Source organism: Streptopelia decaocto (genome assembly GCF_964273445.1).
Source record: "Streptopelia decaocto genome assembly, chromosome: 4".
Classification (NCBI taxonomy): domain Eukaryota; kingdom Metazoa; phylum Chordata; class Aves; order Columbiformes; family Columbidae; genus Streptopelia; species Streptopelia decaocto.
Window position 1 is genome coordinate 65,809,277 of NC_138658.1, and position 21,224 is coordinate 65,830,500.

The 21,224-nt window shown below is 39.1% G+C and overlaps 1 protein-coding gene across 4 annotated transcripts in view; it reads left to right on the plus strand.

Annotated features, from left to right (window-relative positions):
- TBC1D14 (TBC1 domain family member 14) overlaps positions 1-21,224 on the plus strand; it is a 71,237-nt gene that overhangs the window by 38,396 nt on the left and 11,617 nt on the right. For 3 of the 4 annotated variants that reach the window (XR_014183832.1, XM_082050302.1, XM_082050304.1), the window contains 9 exons: positions 2,755-2,873; positions 5,512-5,594; positions 7,698-7,815; positions 9,332-9,438; positions 10,314-10,394; positions 11,813-11,907; positions 12,979-13,050; positions 14,377-14,505; positions 17,455-17,564. Coding sequence is in view for 3 of the 4 variants with exons in the window: in XM_082050302.1 (XP_081906428.1) it covers positions 2,755-2,873; positions 5,512-5,594; positions 7,698-7,815; positions 9,332-9,438; positions 10,314-10,394; positions 11,813-11,907; positions 12,979-13,050; positions 14,377-14,505; positions 17,455-17,564 (914 nt within the window). In the remaining variant the exon portion in view is untranslated. The remainder of the gene's footprint in view (positions 1-2,754; positions 2,874-5,511; positions 5,595-7,697; positions 7,816-9,331; positions 9,439-10,313; positions 10,395-11,812; positions 11,908-12,978; positions 13,051-14,376; positions 14,506-17,454; positions 17,565-21,224) is intronic. The other variant, XM_082050303.1, reaches the window with a different exon arrangement.

A 21,224-nucleotide genomic window follows, 5' to 3' on the forward strand; every position in this document is an offset into this window, starting at 1 on the left:
TTATTCTGTTTTTTTGGCTACTGGTGAAAAGGATGATATTACTACAAAAGACTCATACTTGTAATCGGATAAAATGTGCCACTCCCATTTTTGTGCTGCTCTGGCTTCTTTACCGTAGGGTAGTGCTGAGTGGAGCACATCAGTGAATACTTGCTGAGGTACAGGGTGGGCTTTTGCTCTTTAAGAGGTTTCAATAACTGTACTAATATGCCAGTACTGTAGCTAGCCATATGTATTTGAAAATGAAACGTTCCTTAACCAAGAAATTCTTGGAAGAATGATATCCATCTGTAGTGCTGGTCTGGAAAACATTGTGCTTGGCCGAATGAGCTATCCAAGATAATCCTACTGTAAGGAATAACATCCCCATTGCAGCCGGGTGTGTACAGTTTTTCTCGTCTTCCAAAAGCAATTTTGCTCACTAGTTGGCTTTCAGTGAAAGAAAGCCCAGAAAAGAATTTTCCTAAGCAAAATTAAGCAAAATTTTCTGGAACTTCTACTGTAATAGGCATTGGGTACATGTCTTTTAATGTCAAGTTCTGTGATGCTTCAGGGAGATCAATATATGAGGATTTCTGCATATTGGCAGTTGGATGCTGCATGGTTTTTCATTCACCAGCAGTCTCTCAAAGGAGTAAAAATGTTAGATTTAGGGACAAAGTTCACTTTGTCCGTTGAAGCAGCAATGGAGGTTAATATTTGACTGTGTTAATTTGTGAAAAATAGCTAATAAGAAAGTCAGTCTCCTCATTGAAACTGGGAAATAGAAAAACCATTAGCCTCATTCCTGCCCACACTGTATTTCTTATTTTCTCAATAGAGGTTTTTTTAGTGAACATCTTTGTCAGCATGAGCACTATCCCTTTATTAAACAAAGCTAACTATTATTCAGTAGTCGAAATGTGTTTTTCTTGGTTCTTTTCCTTGTTTTCAAACTGATGTCATGCATAGCAGCATTAACTGGTATTAATGAGCCAGACATTCCCAGTTCGTGACAGTGTTTCCTGTCACAGCAGTGCAGGCATCACAGGATTGATTATTGAGGCAGTGCCCAGTTAACACACAGGAAAAGAAGGGTTTTTCTGTGTCCCAGGAGCTTTGCAGACCTGCCCCTGTGAGTCCCACAAAACCTAGCATGAACTAGAATTGAATCGTATGACTTAGAGTAGAAAACCACGGCTGTGTTGCTTGGCATTTGTATGTATTTTTCACCTATCCCCTTTTTCCTAAGGTGGGATTGGAAGAGAAGACCTTTCTGGAAGTGGTAGGGAGCCTGTTTTAGTTTCTGAATGATCCAGGCTGTTCTGACTGTGTTGGAAAGGCTGGATCTGTTGCCCAAGGAAGTTTTGACCTGATTGACAGGTTAGGTCGAGAGAAAGAGATCGGAACCATTTGAGGAGCTGTTTGTGCTAACGGGACACCGTCCATGGCTGGAACACTGTTCGTAGGGCTCATTTATAATGATTAGTTCTCAGAGTATTGTTTCTTTTATTTTAATAGAAATTGCATAAACGAGCTACACATGAGAACAGGTGGGTTTGGGAAGTGGCAAAATTCATTATGAAGTAGGTTGTAGAAGTATATATAATATGGATTTTTTTTTCCTGTAGGACTGTTTAACTGTGCTAGTTTTTTATATATCACACTTTGAATACTTAATGTTTGCTCTAGTATTTCAAGCATTGGAGTAGATGGTAGTTGTGTAAAGTTTGTTTTATCCCACTAGGCTATGTTTTTGATACATTTTGTTCCAAAATGATGTTTGTAGGAAAAATAATAACAGCATGGTACACGTAACGCCAAGTCCTCTAATGTAGATCGTGGTGATACAGTGACTAAGGGTGAAAGGACCTCTGAGTCTCAGGGTTCATCCGCTTGGGTTTTGAATGCCTTCAAGGTCAGAGGTTCCACCACTTCTCAGGAAACTTGTCCCAGTGTTTGACTACCTTCCTAGTGTTTGTTGTTTTGTTGTCTTTTTGGGTTTTTTTCCCTAAGAGCAGAATTCTCCTTGTAGCAGTTTGTGCCTGTTGTCTTCACGTTCTTTACACAAGCTCCTCAGAGACTCATGCTCAGCCTTCACTGTCCCATTCCTGCTGCCTACCAAAGATTCTGCGCAGCCTTGTCCTCCGAAGGCTGAACAAGCCCGGTTCTCTCAGCCTCTCCTCGTGTGTCACTTGCCCCAGACCCCAGTCATCTTGGTGCCTCTTCACTCATCTTGCTCTGCTGTGTCAGCATCTATATTACAAACACAGTACCTTGTGCTCTGTTAGGCTTTGGGATTGTCGTACTTCAAGACGTCATAACAAGCGTGGGGTTTGTGTCTAACTGTGATTTTAACCTCCCCCTCCAGTCCTTGAAAGGTTGCATCCTAAAATAGCTCAAGTTGGAGAAATCTTACCATGAGATTTTAAGATAAGGAGCTTATGGTTGGTTTTGGCTTCAATTTCAAAATCATGTAAATGAAAACAATAATATTTTAAATAGGTCTTAGTTTATACCTCAGATAGTATGTGCTGTTTGTAAGCTCATTCAGTACTGCTAAGCAGTCAGAGGAACTTTAGATGTTGCTACAAACAGAAGGAATGGAAAAAAAAATCAAATCTCACTCCTGAACATAAATTGAAAAGCTTTAAGTGAAGGGCAGAGATGTGAAAGCACTATCTTGAAGAATTTTGTAGGCCCTGTTTAAATTTTTATGTGCATTATGTTGGTGTTCTCCACTCTTGTAACCTGCCCTATCTTTTGCTTCTCTAGGAATATGAAGAAAAAACTGGACGAGCTCACAGACCACTCTCTCCTAAACAGAATGTGAGGAAGAATCTTGATTTTGAACCCCTCTCCACTACAGCACTCATTCTAGAGGACAGACCAGCGTAAGTTTTGGGAAATACCACAGTGAAGGTGCCTTTAAAACTAGACGGGCAAAGCTTTTCTTACTGTGTGTATTTGATTACTCTTAGCTTAAACAGATGATTTAAAATTCAAAATAGATTTTTTCTTTTTCAGGCTAGTGAATATGAAAGTGTGCTGATTATGAGAAAAAAATATTCAAACAAAAGTACCCTTATTTTATAATAAAAGCAACAGATTTGTATGAAAGGAGGCAATTAGGAGAGCAGAGCTCTAGATTTGAGTAATTCTAACTTCTAAACATGAATAAGGGGTTTTTATTTTTTCTGAGAGAACATAAGCATAGATGCGAAGCTGGTATATGCTAAAGAAATCGAGAAGCAAGGATACAGTGTCCTGTTTACACAGAGAAAGACCACACTTCCATAAATAATGAAACAACATAATGATTGTTCTGCAGTGGGTTCAGCATTGCATTTTAGAGGTTGTCCAGTACTTGCTAAGTTGTTTCATTCTGTTACTGTGAGGAGATTCTTGCAAACACAGATGAACTCCATAGCGATTTACTGGCAGCTGTTCTACCATGGTTTGCTCCTGAAACACACAAAGTCATGTTTAGTCCATTTATGAATGGTACCCAGCTTTACAGGCGTGGCATCTGCATTTTTAATAGAGCTGTGCATTGCTGTAAAGAACTGACATAAGTCTGTATTTTCATCAACAAGCTGGATGAAGAATGCTCATCAAAGTAGTCTAGTGGTAGGGTCATTTAGAACAGTTTTTTACTTGACTGGTAGGCTGTGACAAGAGTTCTTGGTATATCTAGAGCAATGTAAGAGTGATTATTTGTTATAGCAGGTTTTATTGTATGCAGCTGCAAGCAATACATACTAGCTTATTTGTTGTATTTAAAATGTGTCTGTTGAAAGTAATTTTTTATGTGAGATGGTCTGAGAAGTACAGTGCTCAGGTTGAGTTAGTGATACAATAGAGGATAACATTCAGATTTTGCTTTCTTATTTTTCTACTGTTGATAGACTGAGGAACTCCCAGCACAAAAAGTACTTTTTAAGATTCCGTAAAATTGAATCTTCATTTCTTCTGTCTAGTAGGGAAAAGTGCTCTGGACAACAGTGCTGTCCTCTGATGAATCTTTCTAAATAATCTTTTTTAATTGTTTACTTACAGTTACCGTACACTTTTTTAACATATTAGGCTTTAATTATTATTTTTTTTTTATTTCCTATGGCAAAAATATTTAAAACTTCTGTATGAAAAATGTAGAGAGTTTTTTTTCACTTGTAGGGTTTGGGAAAAACTGTATAGAAAAAAATCAATAGATATTCCATAATCACTCTAGCTTTAACTGGAAAAAGTGTTAGGTGAATCTTAATAGATAGTAAACACCATCTCGTGTGTATGGTGTTGTCTGTAAGAGACAGGACAAATCATTGAAGCGGTGGAATTTAAGTTAGCAGAACTTGCGTTGTTTCATCTGTTTTTTCCTTTCCAAACTTTCCCTAACTTACACCACGTCTAAAGACTTGGATTTAAATAAGATGCTGGTCAATTTACATAAATGAAACTGCGAAAGAATAGATTGTTCTCCGTGGTTAACAATGACACTCATGTGAAAATCCACTTTTCTTGTCACAATCTTGATACATGCCTACGAATATTTTTAAAAATCACCTGGCTATGCATACTTTACTGATAATATGATTATGTAAATAGTGAAGGATACTACCACTAGTGGTGACTTACGTTGATGAGTAGCAGCTGCCTGATGTGTGACACCTTACAGGAATGTGACAGTGAATTTTTGCATATCTTTGTTATTAACCAAAGATATAAACTGTCCCAGGAATACAATACAGTGTTCTGTCATACAGAAGAGCAGAATACTTAGTTGTTTCCTGTGTTGATGTTTTGGTGATGCTGTAGTTGTGTGAGATACATAGTGGTATGTTAATTACCAATATGATTAGCTTAAAGTTAATGTGGTCTGAGATATGAGCATGTGTATTTGTGTGGCAGATACGTTACCAGTTCAGGCTTTAGTCACAGATCAAAAAGGCTGTGCTAGTGTTGATAAATGGAGAATATAGAGGGTGACTCCAGTGCCACTTGTTGCTGTAGAAGCGAGGGGGAGGAGATAAGCCTTTAAAATAGAAATGAGGTCTCAGAGAGTGGAGGGGAAAAGGAAGCTGGTGTATGGAGTCCTTACTGTGTGGGGAAATATTGTGAATGTAACTCTTAAATGAGGTGGGTGGTAAAAGAGAATATGTTCTTGCATCTTATCTGTAGAAATCAGTTTAAATAAAAAACTACCAGCTCGGTATATACCAGTATACTCTCTTTATTTATGAAGATCAGCCTGTGGGTTCACTTGGTTTAATAATAAAAATGCTGAAATTGCCAAGCATAAGGAAATTACTCAGCATATTTTGTATATAAACGTAGTTAGAGCTGGTCAGTGTTCTTTCCGTCTCTTCTGCTGACTCTGGGGAAAAAAATCTTTCCAAGGATCCATTGCTCTACTCTTTGATCACGTATTTTGACAAGAAGCAGTATATGCTTTTCTGTTAGAAGTGCGTAGAATTTTCTTCAGACAGGCTTGCCAGCTTCAAAGACTGATTATTATTATTTTTTAAATTTAAGGAACCTCCCTGCAAAACCAGCTGAAGAAGCTCAGAAACACAGGCAACAGTACGAAGAAATGGTTGTTCAAGCAAAAAAAAGAGGTGATGGAATTTCTTGTCTTCAGAGGAGAAAAGTAAAGTTTAAGGGGTGTTTCTAAACCTGAAATATACTTGTGTCAGTCTGCTGCTCTGTGCCATGAGGGACCTGTACCTTCCTCAAGAAGAATCAATCCAGAGAAGAGAGAGGGTTGGTGGTAGTTTAATTCCAAAGCCCTATGCCAAGCTAAAAAAGGAAACAATCCAAGAATCCAGCAGGAAATAATTTTTTAATTTGCAATACTTAAATAATTGAGTGGCATCTGTCTGTGTGTTTAAAAAGTTATTACTATATTGAAATAGATTATCAGTCAAATTAGTGAAGACTAGACTTATGTAGATAACTACAGCATATTTGATAGTTTCATGTTGGGAACAACCTGTTGAGGCTGTAGTACGTAAATACATAATTTTCCACAAAGGAAAATTAATGTAGTTATGTTCACTTGATAATGTATCTCCCACTTAAAATTTACAGCTTTCCCAAGGTTTTGCTAATCACTTCTGTCCGACGTTGTTCACAGAAGGGTCTCAGCAGCACTGTACTGTGCACATCAGGTGGAGCTGAGAGTTGTGCTTTCCTTCTGCTGACATTTTTGACCATCTGGCTTTTCTAATAAAAAGCATTGCAATAATAGGAAATTTGGACTCATAGAAGTTTCGTGTCCAGTGAGAGCTACTGGAAATTCTTCTTTTTCCAGATGGCCAGACCTCTGAGCCATATGAAACAGTGGAAAGGTGATACGAACACAATACTCGCTTTCTGCAGTTGACATATTAATAAAAGTATCCTCTCGTGGTTTGAACATCATGCAGCTACCAGTGAAGTTCTAATTTCATGCGACTCCTGTGTTAGCACCGCACTTAATGTGTAGTAGTCCAAAGGGGCTTCTCTGTTCTTTCTTTGAACATAGGGTTTGGGAGAAATGGGCTGATGCTGAGTTTAGGCAGTGGGCCAGCCCCTTGTGCTGTCTTCACTGGACTGGAGTATGTCATTCTGTCTGGATAAATATCTTCACAAGCCCCTTTTCCCAAAAGCCACTCCAGAGCAACAGCTTTGCAGAGTGATGTGTAGAGGTCAGGAACTCAAAGAGTATAAACACCCTCTTTTTGTTTAGAGAATAATTCAAAGCCTGTATTTAGGCAGACTTACAAAGAGCTCCTATCACAGCTGAAAGTATTAGCAGGCAGTTGGTACAGTTCTGCTCAGGCACAGCTTCTGTTGGGCTTTAAAGTGGACCCATCAGGTTGTGTGTGTTCCTTCCAAAGACCTTGTTCACGGTACTGCTGTCCTTCAGTTAATTTCCTCACCAGGTCAGAACCTTCCTGTGTGGTGGACATTGTGTGTGTGCACGCACGTCCTGTATTTCCACTTTGCCGCTCTAAAGAGCGTCTGCCTGCATTTGTTAAATTGCATGTCTAGCAAATTTGCCTGTAGAAAAAATAGTAGTTGATGATTCAAGAAGAAATACTGAGTGGTGATGCGAAAGTGTAAAATATGTTTAAACTAATCTCGAAAACTGTTTTCTTTTTAGGGGACTGGAGGTTTCTGGTATATATATATACTTGTGATGTATGACGTGTAGATCAAGCATGCACTAAGCATCAAAAATGTGGCTTTTTTGATTTTCTGACAGTATATATAATTCATGATTTACAAAGACCAACACATAAGAGTGATGAAAACAAAATACAAAATCTATTATTTTGGCCAGTCTTTTTGAGTCTACCATAAAACAAGGGGTGGGGCTTTATTGGGAAGCGCTCTGACCTGTCCTACCAGGTGGGGCTGTTGGCTGTCAGAGATGTTAATTCAAAGGTACTTATGTGGTTAGATTTGAAGGGTGAAAGGAGCAGTATATTATCCGGCTCCCTTTGCCCCATCCATCAGAAATGAGCCGTATGCATAGTTCCACTTTTTTCTTTATTCGCATTTGGCCTCACTGCTCAGCTTGCTGTATGACTGGGAAATCTTTAGAATTTGAACAGTCCACTGTATATTTAGGTGAATATAGTGTGCTTTTATATGGCCATATAGCCATGAATAGCTAACTATGAATACTTGGTTTCTGTTTTTATTAACTTAAAATGGAAATTTGTTTTCTGCAGAGCTTAAAGAAGCCCAGAGGAGAAAGAAACAACTGGAAGAACGGTGTAAACTGGAAGACAGCATCGGCAATGCTGTTTTAACTTGGAACAATGAAATCTTGCCCAACTGGGAAACTATGTAAGACAGTATGTTATACTGAGTTTTAATTACAATCGCCGAGTCTGTGTCCTGAAGATAAGTTAGAAAGTTAGCAAGTATAATTTTAAGTGGTCTTGGAAGCTTTTGTTTGAAAGTCGCTTTTGGACAGCTGCAGAAAAAATGAGCGACATGTTATTTCTACAAGGTTGCTGGAAGTTATGCTCTTGTTATTTGTCTTTAATGGAGGTTCAGAATATTTAGAACCTGTGAAACACTGAGAAGTAATCTGTGGTAAAGAATGTAAAAGCGCAAAACATAATATTGTTGATGTTATAGTATCAGATGCAGACTGAAGTGTGTCTATGGTATCATGTAGGCTCTTTAATTACACAGTGCTTTACCTGCTGGGATAATCAAGTGATGGAAAAGACAAGTAGGGAAAAAGTTATTTAAAAAAAAAGTGCTAAGTGATAAAAGATTTCCTGCAAAGATACAGCACAGGCAATTGGTAAGCTGCTTTCACTGTCTAGTTTTTCATGGATTTCACTAGTAATCTTAAAAAAAAGCAGCCTCCCCACAGCGCATATAACCACCACAGCAACCAGCCTCCACAGCGCTACAATTGCAATTTGCCTGATCATAGAATTCAGTTGTCATGAGAATATATGTTAAAAATATGGATGGAATTTGTTGGAAAATGCATTTCTGGAGAACTGAAGTAATAAATTCAGTATAAGGAATCACAGTTTTACATGTCTGCCTTTAGCATTTGAAGGTGCATTTGTTATAGCTGCTATTAAAATAAGGACACCTTTTCCTATATTGGTTTATAAATCCAGAAGTCCCCCAATGTATTCACTATTCTACATTTAATTCAGAATCTGCTTTCAGATAAGTACATTGTTGTGGTTTTTGTCACCACCACAAACTTTCATTGGTGCTTGGGTGGTATTTGGTTCCTCCTCCTGAGCTCTCAAGTCGCTGAACATCAGCTGCAGCCGTTTCAAAGCCTGTCTTTTGTTAAAATGTCTTTCATGCTCCCACCTGAAAGTTGGTACTTTTTACATCTTCATGCATTTTTCTGGAGGGTTAGAGCTGCACAGCTGGGTGAGAAACGACATATCACACTGGCACAGCAGGGTGATGACAGAGCAGGGAGGGTAGGCTTCTGTAAATTGATCCTGTGTTTAATTTTACCTGGAGATTTAAGTCTGTCCAGTCTTCAGCATAGGCAGTGGCACAGATGTGAATTTCAGTTCCATTTGTTTATTTCTGTTCCTATGATTTTTGCCCGGTTAAGTGTGGTTGCAGATTACAGATATTGTGATTGCAGAGTTGCTGTCAGAATAAACCATTATCTTGGAAGAAAGTTAAGCTTTCCTTACAGTTCAAAGCAAAGTAGTACTGAAGGATGGGTATACGCAAACCATGTTTCACTTCTTGGCCTGTTGATGTTCGTTTTGGTTTGGATCCCTTCAGCAGTGGTAGGAGGACACATTCGCAATTCAGCTGGCAATGAAATATTTCTTATAATTATCTGTTTGATTTTGAACAGGTGCTGTTCCCGTAAAGTTCGAGAGCTCTGGTGGCAGGGCATCCCTCCGAGTGTGAGAGGCAAAGTCTGGAGCTTGGCAATTGGCAACGAATTAAACATCACCCATGGTGAGACTGTTTTGTCTGCATTGTCTTAAAAAGACAAAGAGCAAAGGGACAGTCTTGTATTTATTATGATGTATCAGAATGTGAGGTGTGAGTGTTGAGAAGGTGTTATCTAGCTACACTTTGTGGTGCTTTGACGTGTTTTGTTCAAAAATAGTGTCTTTTAATCTTGTAACTGCTCTAGGACTGCTGCTGTGAATTGTTTCTGATGAGTGCTGTCACTGTCTTGCCTTGTTAGATGGAGATGGTCAGAATTTTTTTATTCTTTAAACTTAAGAGTTGTTAATATTGGAATGCCTATGAGTATGCATACAGCATGCTTCCTTTGTTTTAGAGCAAGACATTAGGTTTGTGAGAGATTAAAAGACTCTGGGAAAATTTGTACTTTTGTGCATGTTTGTGAAAGTAGAAATAGTGTGCTACTTCAGAGTACAGAAAAACACAGCTCCAAAAGGCTAATGTGTGATTCATTCCAACAAGGGAGTGTGGTAGGCTGCCTATATTCCTGCTGTATTATGCTGCATTTCTGTGCTGGGCTTAGTTACCTTGGGTGTAGTTCTTACATGGAATTTTCTAGACTTCTACCCGTTCAGACTATAATTTTGAACCCCAGTGCTCTGTAAGAAAAGCAAATCCTTGAACATGAAATGCAACTTGTGCCTAGATTGCCTTTCCTTATCACTTAATCTTCAGTTATAGGTCAGCGGAACCAGTCTTTCAGAACCATAACCTACTTAGAAATTCAGCCACTGTGGTAGAGATACTGTACTTGTAATGACTGGAACAGCATTTCTCATGTGGTTGGTAGGTAGTACCCGACAGTGGGAACAAGTGTTTACAAATAGTGGACTTGATGTTCTCTGTTTTTTGTTTTCCAGAACTGTACGATATTTGCCTGGCTCGTGCCAAAGAGAAGTGGAGATCACTTAGCACAGGAGGGGCTGAAGTAGAATGTGAAGGTACATTGTTCGTGAAGCGCTTATGCTGTGTTATAAAACGAGAGATTTTGTAAAATCATTGCTTAAAATGAAATCGCAGATTTAAAACAAAAAAAATCAGCTATGAACATGCCACTGGTAAAAAGAAAGCTACTTTTTGCGGAAGCAAGAAATAGCTGTGTTCTTTCTCTCAATGAAACTGTAGTCTGTTATAAAACACACTTGTTCATTTTTCTTTAGAAACTATCTGTAGGTATAGTTCTTACTTGATGCTGATTTGCAGAAAAACTAGGAAAGTTTGGGGGTTATAATTTGAATGGCAACACAAAAATACTTTTCTGCATCTGTAGTTTTGGAATTGAAACTCAAATTATAGCAGAAAATAGCTTTTTAGTCCCTTGTTACAGCTTTGAGCTCGTCTCTCGGGTGTATTTCAGAGAGCAGCAATTTATTTTTGCAGATGAAGTGGTTTGAGATTTACTAATTGATTGGAAGAGTTGTCTGGTTTTGAGAAGGTATAAAACTACATGCAGATACTTGAAATTGGCTTTGGTAAGGAGTTATGCTGAGCAAAAAAAGGATGGCATACATACTGGCATTTATCAACAGAAAAATACATTTAATTGGAAATTCCATACTTAGTTTTCTCATGATTGTCTGCACCTTACCTAAGTTGACATTTAGTACACTTCCAGCTTCCTTTTCTGGAGCGTATATGTTCATGTCGTTAGTGTGAGCACTGATTAGTGACAACTCTTGTTTTTTGATTACTCAATAAGTAGCAGTAGGTAATTCCCAACTATACTTAGCAGAGCAGACAAAATACAAGTAAAACTTCTTCATATCAGAAAGAAAACTAATTCTTCAGGAATGTACTTTGGATGAGATCTGTTTCAGTTACATAGAGTGTATTGCAATGTCCATTTTGATGCGTTTAACGACACATACAAAGAGTAAATAAACAGTATTTTGGAAGGAGAGCTGACAGTAGTAGAGGCAGGTGGCATCCGTCGAATGCTTCTGCTTTGAGACTTATCCCTTCCACCACAACCTTTCAGGAGAGGCAGCTACTTCAGGAGCCACTAGGAAGCCTTGTTGAGAGCCAGGGGTCACAGGTTACAGGTCACAGGCTTGTGTGTCTGTCTGATGTTTGGTCAGCAGATACCAGCAAAGTGCCTGGCCTGTCTTGCCTGGCATCTTTTCCCTGTCGCTTTGAAACATATTGAGGGTCATTGTGCACTGTAGAGTTGCTGTGAGTCACGACATATTTGCTGCTTAGCCTGTGTGCTGAATTCAGGGAATTGTCCTGTCTATACCCTTACTCCTTAGCATTCGCATTGAAATACGTGAACTATGCAAAAGCTAACCCTTACCAGGGGAAAACAAACAAACAACATAAACTTATTTGTGTAATAAATGCAGTAACTTTGGCTTTTTAGATGCTGGATTTTCTGCAGCTGACAGAGAAGCAAGCTTGGAGTTAATAAAACTGGATATCTCCAGGACGTTTCCTAACCTCTGTATATTCCAGCAAGTAAGCAATGATAACTTTTGTCTTGACTTCTCAGAGAAATTAACTTCATGTAACCTTGTCTGTCCCCTGGTTGAAACAGCCTATTGAGTTCAAATATGAAGGACTAGACATCTTGAGAGTAAAAAGTTCCTAAAGATTTTGGAAAACTATAAATAATCTAGAAGAAGAGTAACTTCAAGGTACTATACATTTGTGAGAGGAAAAAACCAAAACCAACGAACCAAAAAACAAACAAACAAAACCAAAAATCTGTTGACTAATAGACATGATTCATCCAATCCAGTTCATGCTGGCTTCTGTCTGATGAAGTGATGCAGGTGAGTGTTTCTGGGTCAGTGAATCAACACTGGTGGGTTACAAATACATGGTAAGTGAGAGAGAGCACAGCTCAAGCAGGGTTTGGTGGCCTTTTTTGGTTCCATGCAAGACCAATTTAACTTGTATGTTTTTGGTGCACTTTAATGACTCATTTAACCAGATATTTTGTCCTTCTATATGCAAATTTCAGAAGCCCTGTGAAAAGTTGAGATTGTGGTAAATCAACATCTTTGGTTGAAAAACTTCCCTTTGGAAATTCTCCACCAGTTACAGTACTTAGTGTAAGATATGGCAGCTGTCAATAGTCAACAATTTGAAATTCTTTTTAGCCATACATGTCATACTTCATACGCTTCCTGTGTATTACAGCATATCATTGTTTTAACTATTTTCATTGTGACTGAATTCTGCCTCTAGTCTAACAGCCAATTAAGTAGTTCTGATTAGTGTTCTGCTTTCTTGGCACCATTTTCTAAGTGTTGCTAAGCTATAAGGAATCTTTTGGGCTGACATTCTTCTTATATAAGGATTTAATATGTAATCGATGTATTGAATGAACTGTACGCATTTGTAATAAATGTGGTATGAAGGGCTGTTTAATACTTTCAAAATCAAAACTATTTTGAAGGACTTGGGGCTGTCAAAGCTGCACAGAGAAATAATGTCATTGGAAGCAATAGATACTGTCTGTGGCACTGAAGGGTTTTTAGCATTTGTTATATACTCAGATGTCTCATTTTTGTTTAATTGCAGGGTGGTCCCTACCATGACACGTTGCACAGTATTTTAGGAGCCTATACTTGTTACAGACCTGATGTAGGCTATGTAAGTGAAGAATTTTTTTGGGGGGTGGGGGCAGAGAGGGAGAATTGTGTTAATCAGTCCCTTGTAAACCAGTATTAAGTGTTTTTTTTGTGAATATTTGTGAGACTTCTGTTTGCTCTCTTCTATTCCAGTACAAGCTTGAGAAGTGTATCTCATGGTTTTGTTTCTAGATTTAAGCTTTTTAACAGGTTAAGTAATTGGAAAACGGAAAAGTACATATTTGTAGTGCTTGAAAAAGAGAAGATGGAGTGAAGTTGGTCGTTCGAAGTACGTAGTGTTCTTAGTGGCAGTCTTATTGAGACTATTCTGTTGAGTACTTTACTCCTGCTTATACATTTTTGTCCCTCAGCACTGTGAGTTTCTGGAACAGTCTTTAAAGCAATGCCCATCAGGGCTACATGCGCTCCTCAAAGTATTTGAAGTAGTGATGTGGAAAGGACTGAGTGGAGTTCAGATACTCCATTTAGTCTTTTTCCCCTGAGCAGGGATATATATAGGAGCTTATTCTTTATTCAGGAGCAGTGGTTTTAGAGAAGACAAATGTAGAAAGGTAACGTTCCTATTCTGTGAGTAGCATGTGATGCTTGGCAAAAACTGCTGGATGTGTCTGCCGGGAAACTAGAAGAGAGGAGATCAGGTGGTGGACTCTGCTTGGCACGGAACCTGCTGTTGTGTTGGGAAGCAGCTTGTTCCTCAGGCTTGCAGGAAGGATTGTCACACCTTGGTCTGTGTGACTGCACAGCAGCGCTGCACCCTCTGAGTGAGCTTTGCCTAGATCCAGCATCGATCCTGTAGCATACTGTGTAGAAAAATGCAACAACATTGTGAGCTTATGGTAAATGAAACATGAGCTTAATCTCAAAATGGTGCTGCTTGTCAAATGACTCATTGCAGTTGTCTGTAACTGCTGGTAATTGATTGAAAAAGAACAATCGTTGTCCCTAGTGTCCAGCTTTCTAGAAATAAGGGTATATATGATCCTTTCCTAGGAGAGGAGTGGTTACTTAGAAACAGATTGTTCTTCAAAAAAATCTTTATTCTGCATATTTGAAAGTGCTGTCATCCTAACCTAGCTTTGGAATCCTACTTAGCCTTTGACAGGAGGCAGCATGGGGATCATTAGCTTCCGTGCTCGGAACATGCAATTCCAGAGGGTCAAGTGGGTTAAAACCCTGCCTTTCTGAATGTTGCGCAGAAGCTCCACAAGTGCTTTAATTCAGCAGCTCAGCAAGTACATTAAAAATGAGTGATTGCAAGGACAAAACAAAGCAACGTTCTTGGAAGAATACAGTTATTACTGAATGGTAACTCTTCTCTTTTCTTCAGGTACAGGGCATGTCATTCATAGCAGCAGTATTGATCTTGAACTTGGATACTGCAGATGCCTTCATTGCTTTTTCTAACCTTTTAAATAAACCCTGTCAGATGGCGTTTTTCCGTGTGGACCATGGCCTTGTAAGTATGCAAGAAAACAGTAATCTACATGTGGTAGATATGTGTAGGGAAAGTTTAAAAAATAGCTTTCAAAATAAGTCAGAATTTATTTTAAAGCAACGTGGTTGATAAAAAAAACCCCAACACACACACCTGCACCCCCTGAAAAACACAAACAAAACCAAAGCAAAACCACCCCACTAACCTTTTTGAATAGGCAGGTGAATTAAATTGTTCAGCTGCTATTTTATGATGCTTGGAGAATAGTTATGAGACTGTTACTGTAGGTGTTTTTCAATTGAGCACTGTAGTTGAAGGCTGAAAACACCTTAATATTAGAAGAAATGTCTTGAAGGTGCTTTTTACCCTGAACTAATAAGTTGCTAAAAATAGACTGTTGCAGCGAGAACGAGGTTTCCCAGCTCTTGCTGTAGCTGCTGTGTTTGAAAATGTGCCCAGAGGAAGCAGATGATGAGACCACTTCAGTTTTCAGTGGGAGCCGGTCACCTGGTTCTCTCTGGAGGATCTAAAAGTCCTTGTTAGCATGTACACTGGCCCACTTGTGTACCATAGCAAAATAAGACATATCTCCTGAAATGCGTTCTTAATTTACTTCAGAAGTTTGGGGTTTTTTTGTAAAATGTATGGCATTCTGCATTTCCTTCTCACTTATTTACTTTTTAACACTATGAAGATAGGATCTGTTTCTCGAGAGTTCACATGGAAGAGAGTTCAAAAGCAAGGGAGTGGATGATGTCACCAACAATCACTTTTGTTGCCCGAACAGCGGGGCACTGGGGATGCTGTAGGAGCAGCGTGAAATTCCTTGTTGCAGCCCCTGAATCTCCTCAGTTGTAAATGCCCATGGGGAGATGTACCACAGCGCAGACAGCGTTGCTAGAAGCAGTGTCAGTCACCTCCATTAATGTACTTGGAAGAACAGGGCAAGTTCATCCATTCAGTCTGTGAATATGATCCTTACGAATAATGTTTTGGAATTAAACTTGCTAGAATAAGATTTTTTGCTCTTTTTAGCTGAAATAGTGGGGGTTTGGTATATTCTTGGATAGTGCATTTAGTTCTGTTAGCCTGGCTAAATAGAGGCTACGTGATAAATGAGTGCTTATGGAGAGTAGAGGTGGTGATACATGAAGAATATTAACATAGGAAATTACAAAGCCATGATTCACAGCACAAGGAAAACTTCATACCTAGTATTTCAAACAGAGAAGCGAGACAGTTTTGGCTTCCTGTGGTTAATATACTGATCTCCTGTCTACCCTCATCTTTTTGTGTCAGTTTTACAGTTTAATAACTAAACTAAATGCTTATTTGTCTTAATGTGTAATAAAATAAAAAAACAAAACAAAACAAAACCACAAACAAACAAACAAACCAACCACATAAGTTAGTTGTGGAAATAAGGTAGTTTATGCTGATTGATCTTGATTTCTTCTGTTGTTTGCAGCTTTATTAAACTAGAATGTTTTTAATTACTACTGAGTAACTGTCTTGTTTAATGTTTTTGATTAAGATACCTAAAACTGCTATTGCATTTCTAACAGAGCTGCCTGCATTACTATCAGTAGATGTGACCGTAGCAGTTGTGTGTAAGATCTCTTCTCTAAAGTACCTTTGAAAAGCGTTAGTAGATAGATCTCCCTTGCTGTGGTGCTAGCAGGTAAACACATCATTTTGGAAGTAGGAATATCTGCTGTATTACCTGCCTCCTTCTTTATACTCAGATCTCACCTGATGCTTGGAATTCATGCGTTTAAAAGTCTATACTAGGAAGCTGGTTTAGTTGTACAGTTCCCTTAAGTGGGTTTCTAAATTTCTGGCTTCATATTTGCCATGAAACTGCTTCTCTGTAGCTGATGGTTCAGAGATTTTATGGGACTGCTTTATGCTCTTACTGACTACCTGGCTCAATTTTTCACTTGCTGCTGTTACTGAAGATAGTCCACCATTGCCAGTTCATGCAGATGAAACAGGAAAATTTCCTGTAAGAACATAAAAAGACCCTGGGAGACAAACCTGTCATCTTTTAAAAGGTTTTCAGACAAAAGGGTCCAGAAGGCTCCTCTTTTTCTTTATTGTTGTGGTGTTTGGAGGGGAAGCATGCTGATACAACTCAAACTTGGAAGAAATCACAGCCATTCTTTATTGCTTTTATTGGGATATTGTAATTAAAATTACTGAAACATTCAAGGACTTTGCTTAACTTTTCTCCCTCTAGTATTGAGAGGAGAGGGTAGGGGGAGGAGGAGGGAGCTAAGAAGCTCCTGTTATGAAATTTGACTTAAATATTCAAATTTTAAAATAATATGGAAGTCTCTGTATTAAAAGCAGTACAATTCAGGAGTTACGATATCAGATGGGAGTTATCTGTTTCTCTTCCATAGTTGTTTTATCTTGATCTTTGGCTTTTATGTGTGAACTTTGTCTGTCCCTCTTTGCAATAGAAATGCTCTTATTTTACAGTGTATGATATAGAAGCAGCTTTGGGATTAGAATATGATTTATGACTGGAGTCAACTGGACACTTCACTCATGCATTGAACTATTAAATTATTTTAGTTTCGTATTTCATTTTATAATCTATTGGGCCTTGGATTTTATTCAGTGTAATATTAAATTACTGCCTCAAGCATAAAGCACCATTCTATTATCATAATTATTTTGAGAAATCAGCAAATAACTTCTCTCCTGCTGGTATTTTTATTTCCAAAGGAAACTGGCCAAGACCCAAAAAAATAATTACATTGTTTAGAATGAGAACAGTATATAGGGTGGATCTTAAACTCTCTGTGCTTGCAAATGCTGTCCTTTATGTAAATGCTTAGCTCCTTATTGTATCATGTAATTCATATGATCCTGGCTTTGAAGAGCATTAATCCAACAACAGACAATACATCTAAGCCTATTAATACAGCTAACTGCTTTTTTTTCCCCGTTGTATTTTCCCAGATGTTGACTTACTTTGCTGCGTTTGAGGTGTTCTTTGAAGAAAATCTGCCAAAGTTATTTGCTCACTTCAAAAAAAATAACTTAACTCCAGACATCTACCTTATTGATTGGTAAGACACTGAAAGCATAATTGACGTGCATACTAGCGTTTAGCTCCGTGTCGGTATTCAAGACAGAAGCTGGAGTGCTCTTACCTGATTTATAGTGTTCTTTTAAGATAAAGACTTTATCTTTTGTTCGATACTTGAGTTTGTCAATCCAAATAATTCACACTTACTTCTGTGGTGTTTAACCTTTGCCTAACCATCGTTGTATTTCCATCGAGTTTGAAGCTTGTTTTGAAATTCAGCTTTTCTACTTCATGTGCCAGGGTGTATATCCAGACAGTATTGCTAGTCTTGCATTTGAAATTTATAGTTTGTCCCCTTGCACAGAACAGGAAAAGAGTAGTTAAAACGTAGTCTTTCTGTCCATACAACAAAAAGCTAGAAGCTACAGAAAAGCAAACACCTGGGCTTTTGGCAGGATGAACTGAGACTCTGAGGCAGTATCTCACTCAATGTAAGGTGGTCCCAGATCCTATTTGGAGGATCCCAGAACAGGTTGTTTAAAAACCATACTGACATCTCTCAATCACCTTTTTGCCCATCATATGTTTTGAAATGATCTCCAGGAGTTTTTCTTCCATTACTTTCCCAGGGACAGAGATGAGACTGACCAGCCTGTAGTTCCCTAGATCCTACTTCTTGAAGACAGGAGTGACATTTGTTTCTTCAAGTTTTCAGGAACCTCCCCTGATTACTGGGACCTTTCAAAGATAATTGAGAGTGGCCTTACAGTGGCACCAGACAGTCTCCTCAGCACTCATATGTGTATCTCACCAGGTCCCGTGCACTTGCATGTACTTATTTGTATAAATGTTCCCTCATGTGATCCTCCTCCACCTGAGGCAGCCTTGCACTAGGCTTTCACAATGGTCTGGAGGACCTGGGATTTCTGAAGGCAAGTCTTCTCAGTAAAGGCTGAGATAAAGAGGGCAGTGAGTACCACGGTCTTCTGCCTGTGCTTTGTCACCAGGTTCTCTGCCCTGTTCAGCAGTGGGCTCATGTCTTCTCAAGTCTTTTTTTCTGCTGATGTGTCTTTAAACAGCCCTTCTCATTGACCTTAACATCCACTGCCAGATTCAACTCCAGGCTTTGGCTTTCTTAGCCCCTTCCCTGCATACTCAGTGTCTCTATTTCTCCAGGGTCATCTGTCCCTCCTTCAGCCTCTTTTTTGCTTCCTTTTTAGGAGGTTCTTGTTCATCCGTACAGGCCTCATGCTGGTTTTGTTTGAGTTCCTTGATTTTCATATGCCTCTTGCACAGAGGACAGTATAATATGGGCTTTGTTTGACTTGGCTTTTACACTGGGATTAAATTTTAATGCAACATAAGTAAGAGAATGAAGAGATGTGTAATGGATAGGCTCATTTCTCCCAGCATTTGGTGGGAGAAATACTATCGGAAAGGTTTTTGTGACTGAAGGCTGAGAATATATTAAACTGAACTAGATCTACGCACAGAGCAAGAAGATGCTAAAAATAATACTGGAATAGGATAGAAGGGAAGCAAGAGGACAGAGGCTGGTATGTTCAGTGATAAGAGGAAAGATGTTGAAATTGTATTGCCTCAGACAATGTTGTGAAAAGCCTGTGTGTGGAAGAAGCAATTGAATAAAAGGGGTATCAGGGTAGGAAGTCTGTAAACATGATGGAGAATAACTGGATAGACAGCATTAAAATCACCAGGTTAGAATCTTTTTTATGGATTACTAGTTTAATATGATGTTGTCATGTCATGTTGATCTTTTTAGTAGGAGAGACTAAAAAAGTGTGTCTTCATGCTGCAGTCATGTTAATATCACTCCTTTGTCTAACCTTGAGCTTTATGTTGTAAAGAAGAAATCCTGAGGAACAACACCACAAACTGGAGATTTAGAAAAAGACTTTTGATGAAAGGTTGAAGGTTTACATCCCCCTCAGCAATTGTGCTTTGATAGATTAGTCTTTGCTGTATTTCCTCGAGTAAACATTTATGTGATCAGTTGCTCTGATTTATAGGTTTAAAAAAACAGACTTACCAGCAAAGAACTGAAGTGCTGAGGTGTGAGCGTGTGGGGCACACCAGACCCCCTTTCGTTCCTTCTGTGGGTGTTGTTAAAAGCACTTGAAAGACACTTCTCTCAGGAGTGCTTGTGGATGGCACTTCTCAAGGTCTTTGTATGAGTGGACTGACAAACCTTAGCATTTCTTGCTGCCTACCTGCATCCATGTTAAAGCTGTTTGTTTTAATCCCAAGGACAATTTATTGTGTTCCTCCCCATCCGTAGAGAGTCACATGCTGGTCTTGCACAGGAATGTAGGCTAGTTGAGGCTGTCTTGCCCAATCCTGTTATTAAACTTTTTTCACACTTGTCTTGAGCTAGACAGCTTGTCCTGCTCTGTCTTTAATTTTGTTAGACAGCAGAGTTGGTGTTTAACTGTAAGATTTAGGTATGATAATTAAATATGTGTTTATGTGCATGTGTATATAAGTATATATATACCATGTGCACATGTATACTTTCTACTTTAAAGTACTTCGATCCTGTAGGAAGCAGATTTAGATTTTTTAATTTTATTTATTCTAAATGGCCACTGGAAACTGAACGAATTGGACTTTATATGTGCTGTCTTTCCATTACTTCCAGGAATTAGTATAGAGAAGTTGTAAGGAAAAATCAGGTCGGTCTGTGTTCACACAAGTGAGTAACTATTAAAGGACTTTGGAAAATGTTTATAAGGGTACCAGTGGCTCATGGCTGACAAGGAATTTGCTGTAGTACAGATATTGCTCCATTAAAAACAGAACTGCTTCCGCAGAGATAAGGATGTGGTTTCAGTGTGTTAAAGTCAGGGATGAACATGGTACAGTGCCGCTCTGAATAGGGAGGTAGGTAAAAATCTTTGTGAAACAGCCTTGCTCTGACAACGTGGCTTTTATGTAAATGTGCGTTAGTTCGAGCTGCGCGGGGATGGCGGCTGCTGCGGCGGTGCCCGGCGCGGTTGCTCTGTAGCCGTGTGTGCCGCCCGTGTCCCTGGTGCCCGCGCTGCACAGGCCAGTTGCTGGGAAACCCTTCTGCTCCTGCTGCAATTACAGCGCGATCAGCGCGTCTCCTTTGTGCTGCAGGGAACAGCAGTAAAATGTATATGCTTAAATCATTTTTTGAAGAGATATGTTCCAAGAAGAAGAAATGTTGTGCATGTAGGTGGCTCAGGTATGCAGGTGAGGCAGTGCTGCTTTGGGTTTTATCAGGGCCAGTAGAGGATTTAGGGAGGGGAAACCCCCTGCCAGTTCAGTTCCACTACTGCCTTCTGTGCTTAGAAAACACCAAGGACTTAGGAATTTAATAAGGTACAGTGGCGTGATTATCAGTGGATACTTGCCAGAAATAAGACATCTCTTAAAAAAGACCAGCGTGCCTCAACCCCAAACTCCACCTGATAAATCTCATGGAAAGAACTCAAAAGCTAGACAGGTTTTTACTTTTTTTGAAGAATATAAAGGGAATCCAGTGTGAGTGGGTGTAAAGAGCAACATGCAGTCAGGTTCCCATAGCGGGGAAATAGCGTATCTGAACAGCCCAGCTTTGGCCTCCCGGCTCTGTCAGCTGATGAACCACAGGCTCTTCCGAGCAGAGCAGAATGTGGGTTTGCGAAGGACACGTGCTGTCTATTTCTGGCCTGCTGCT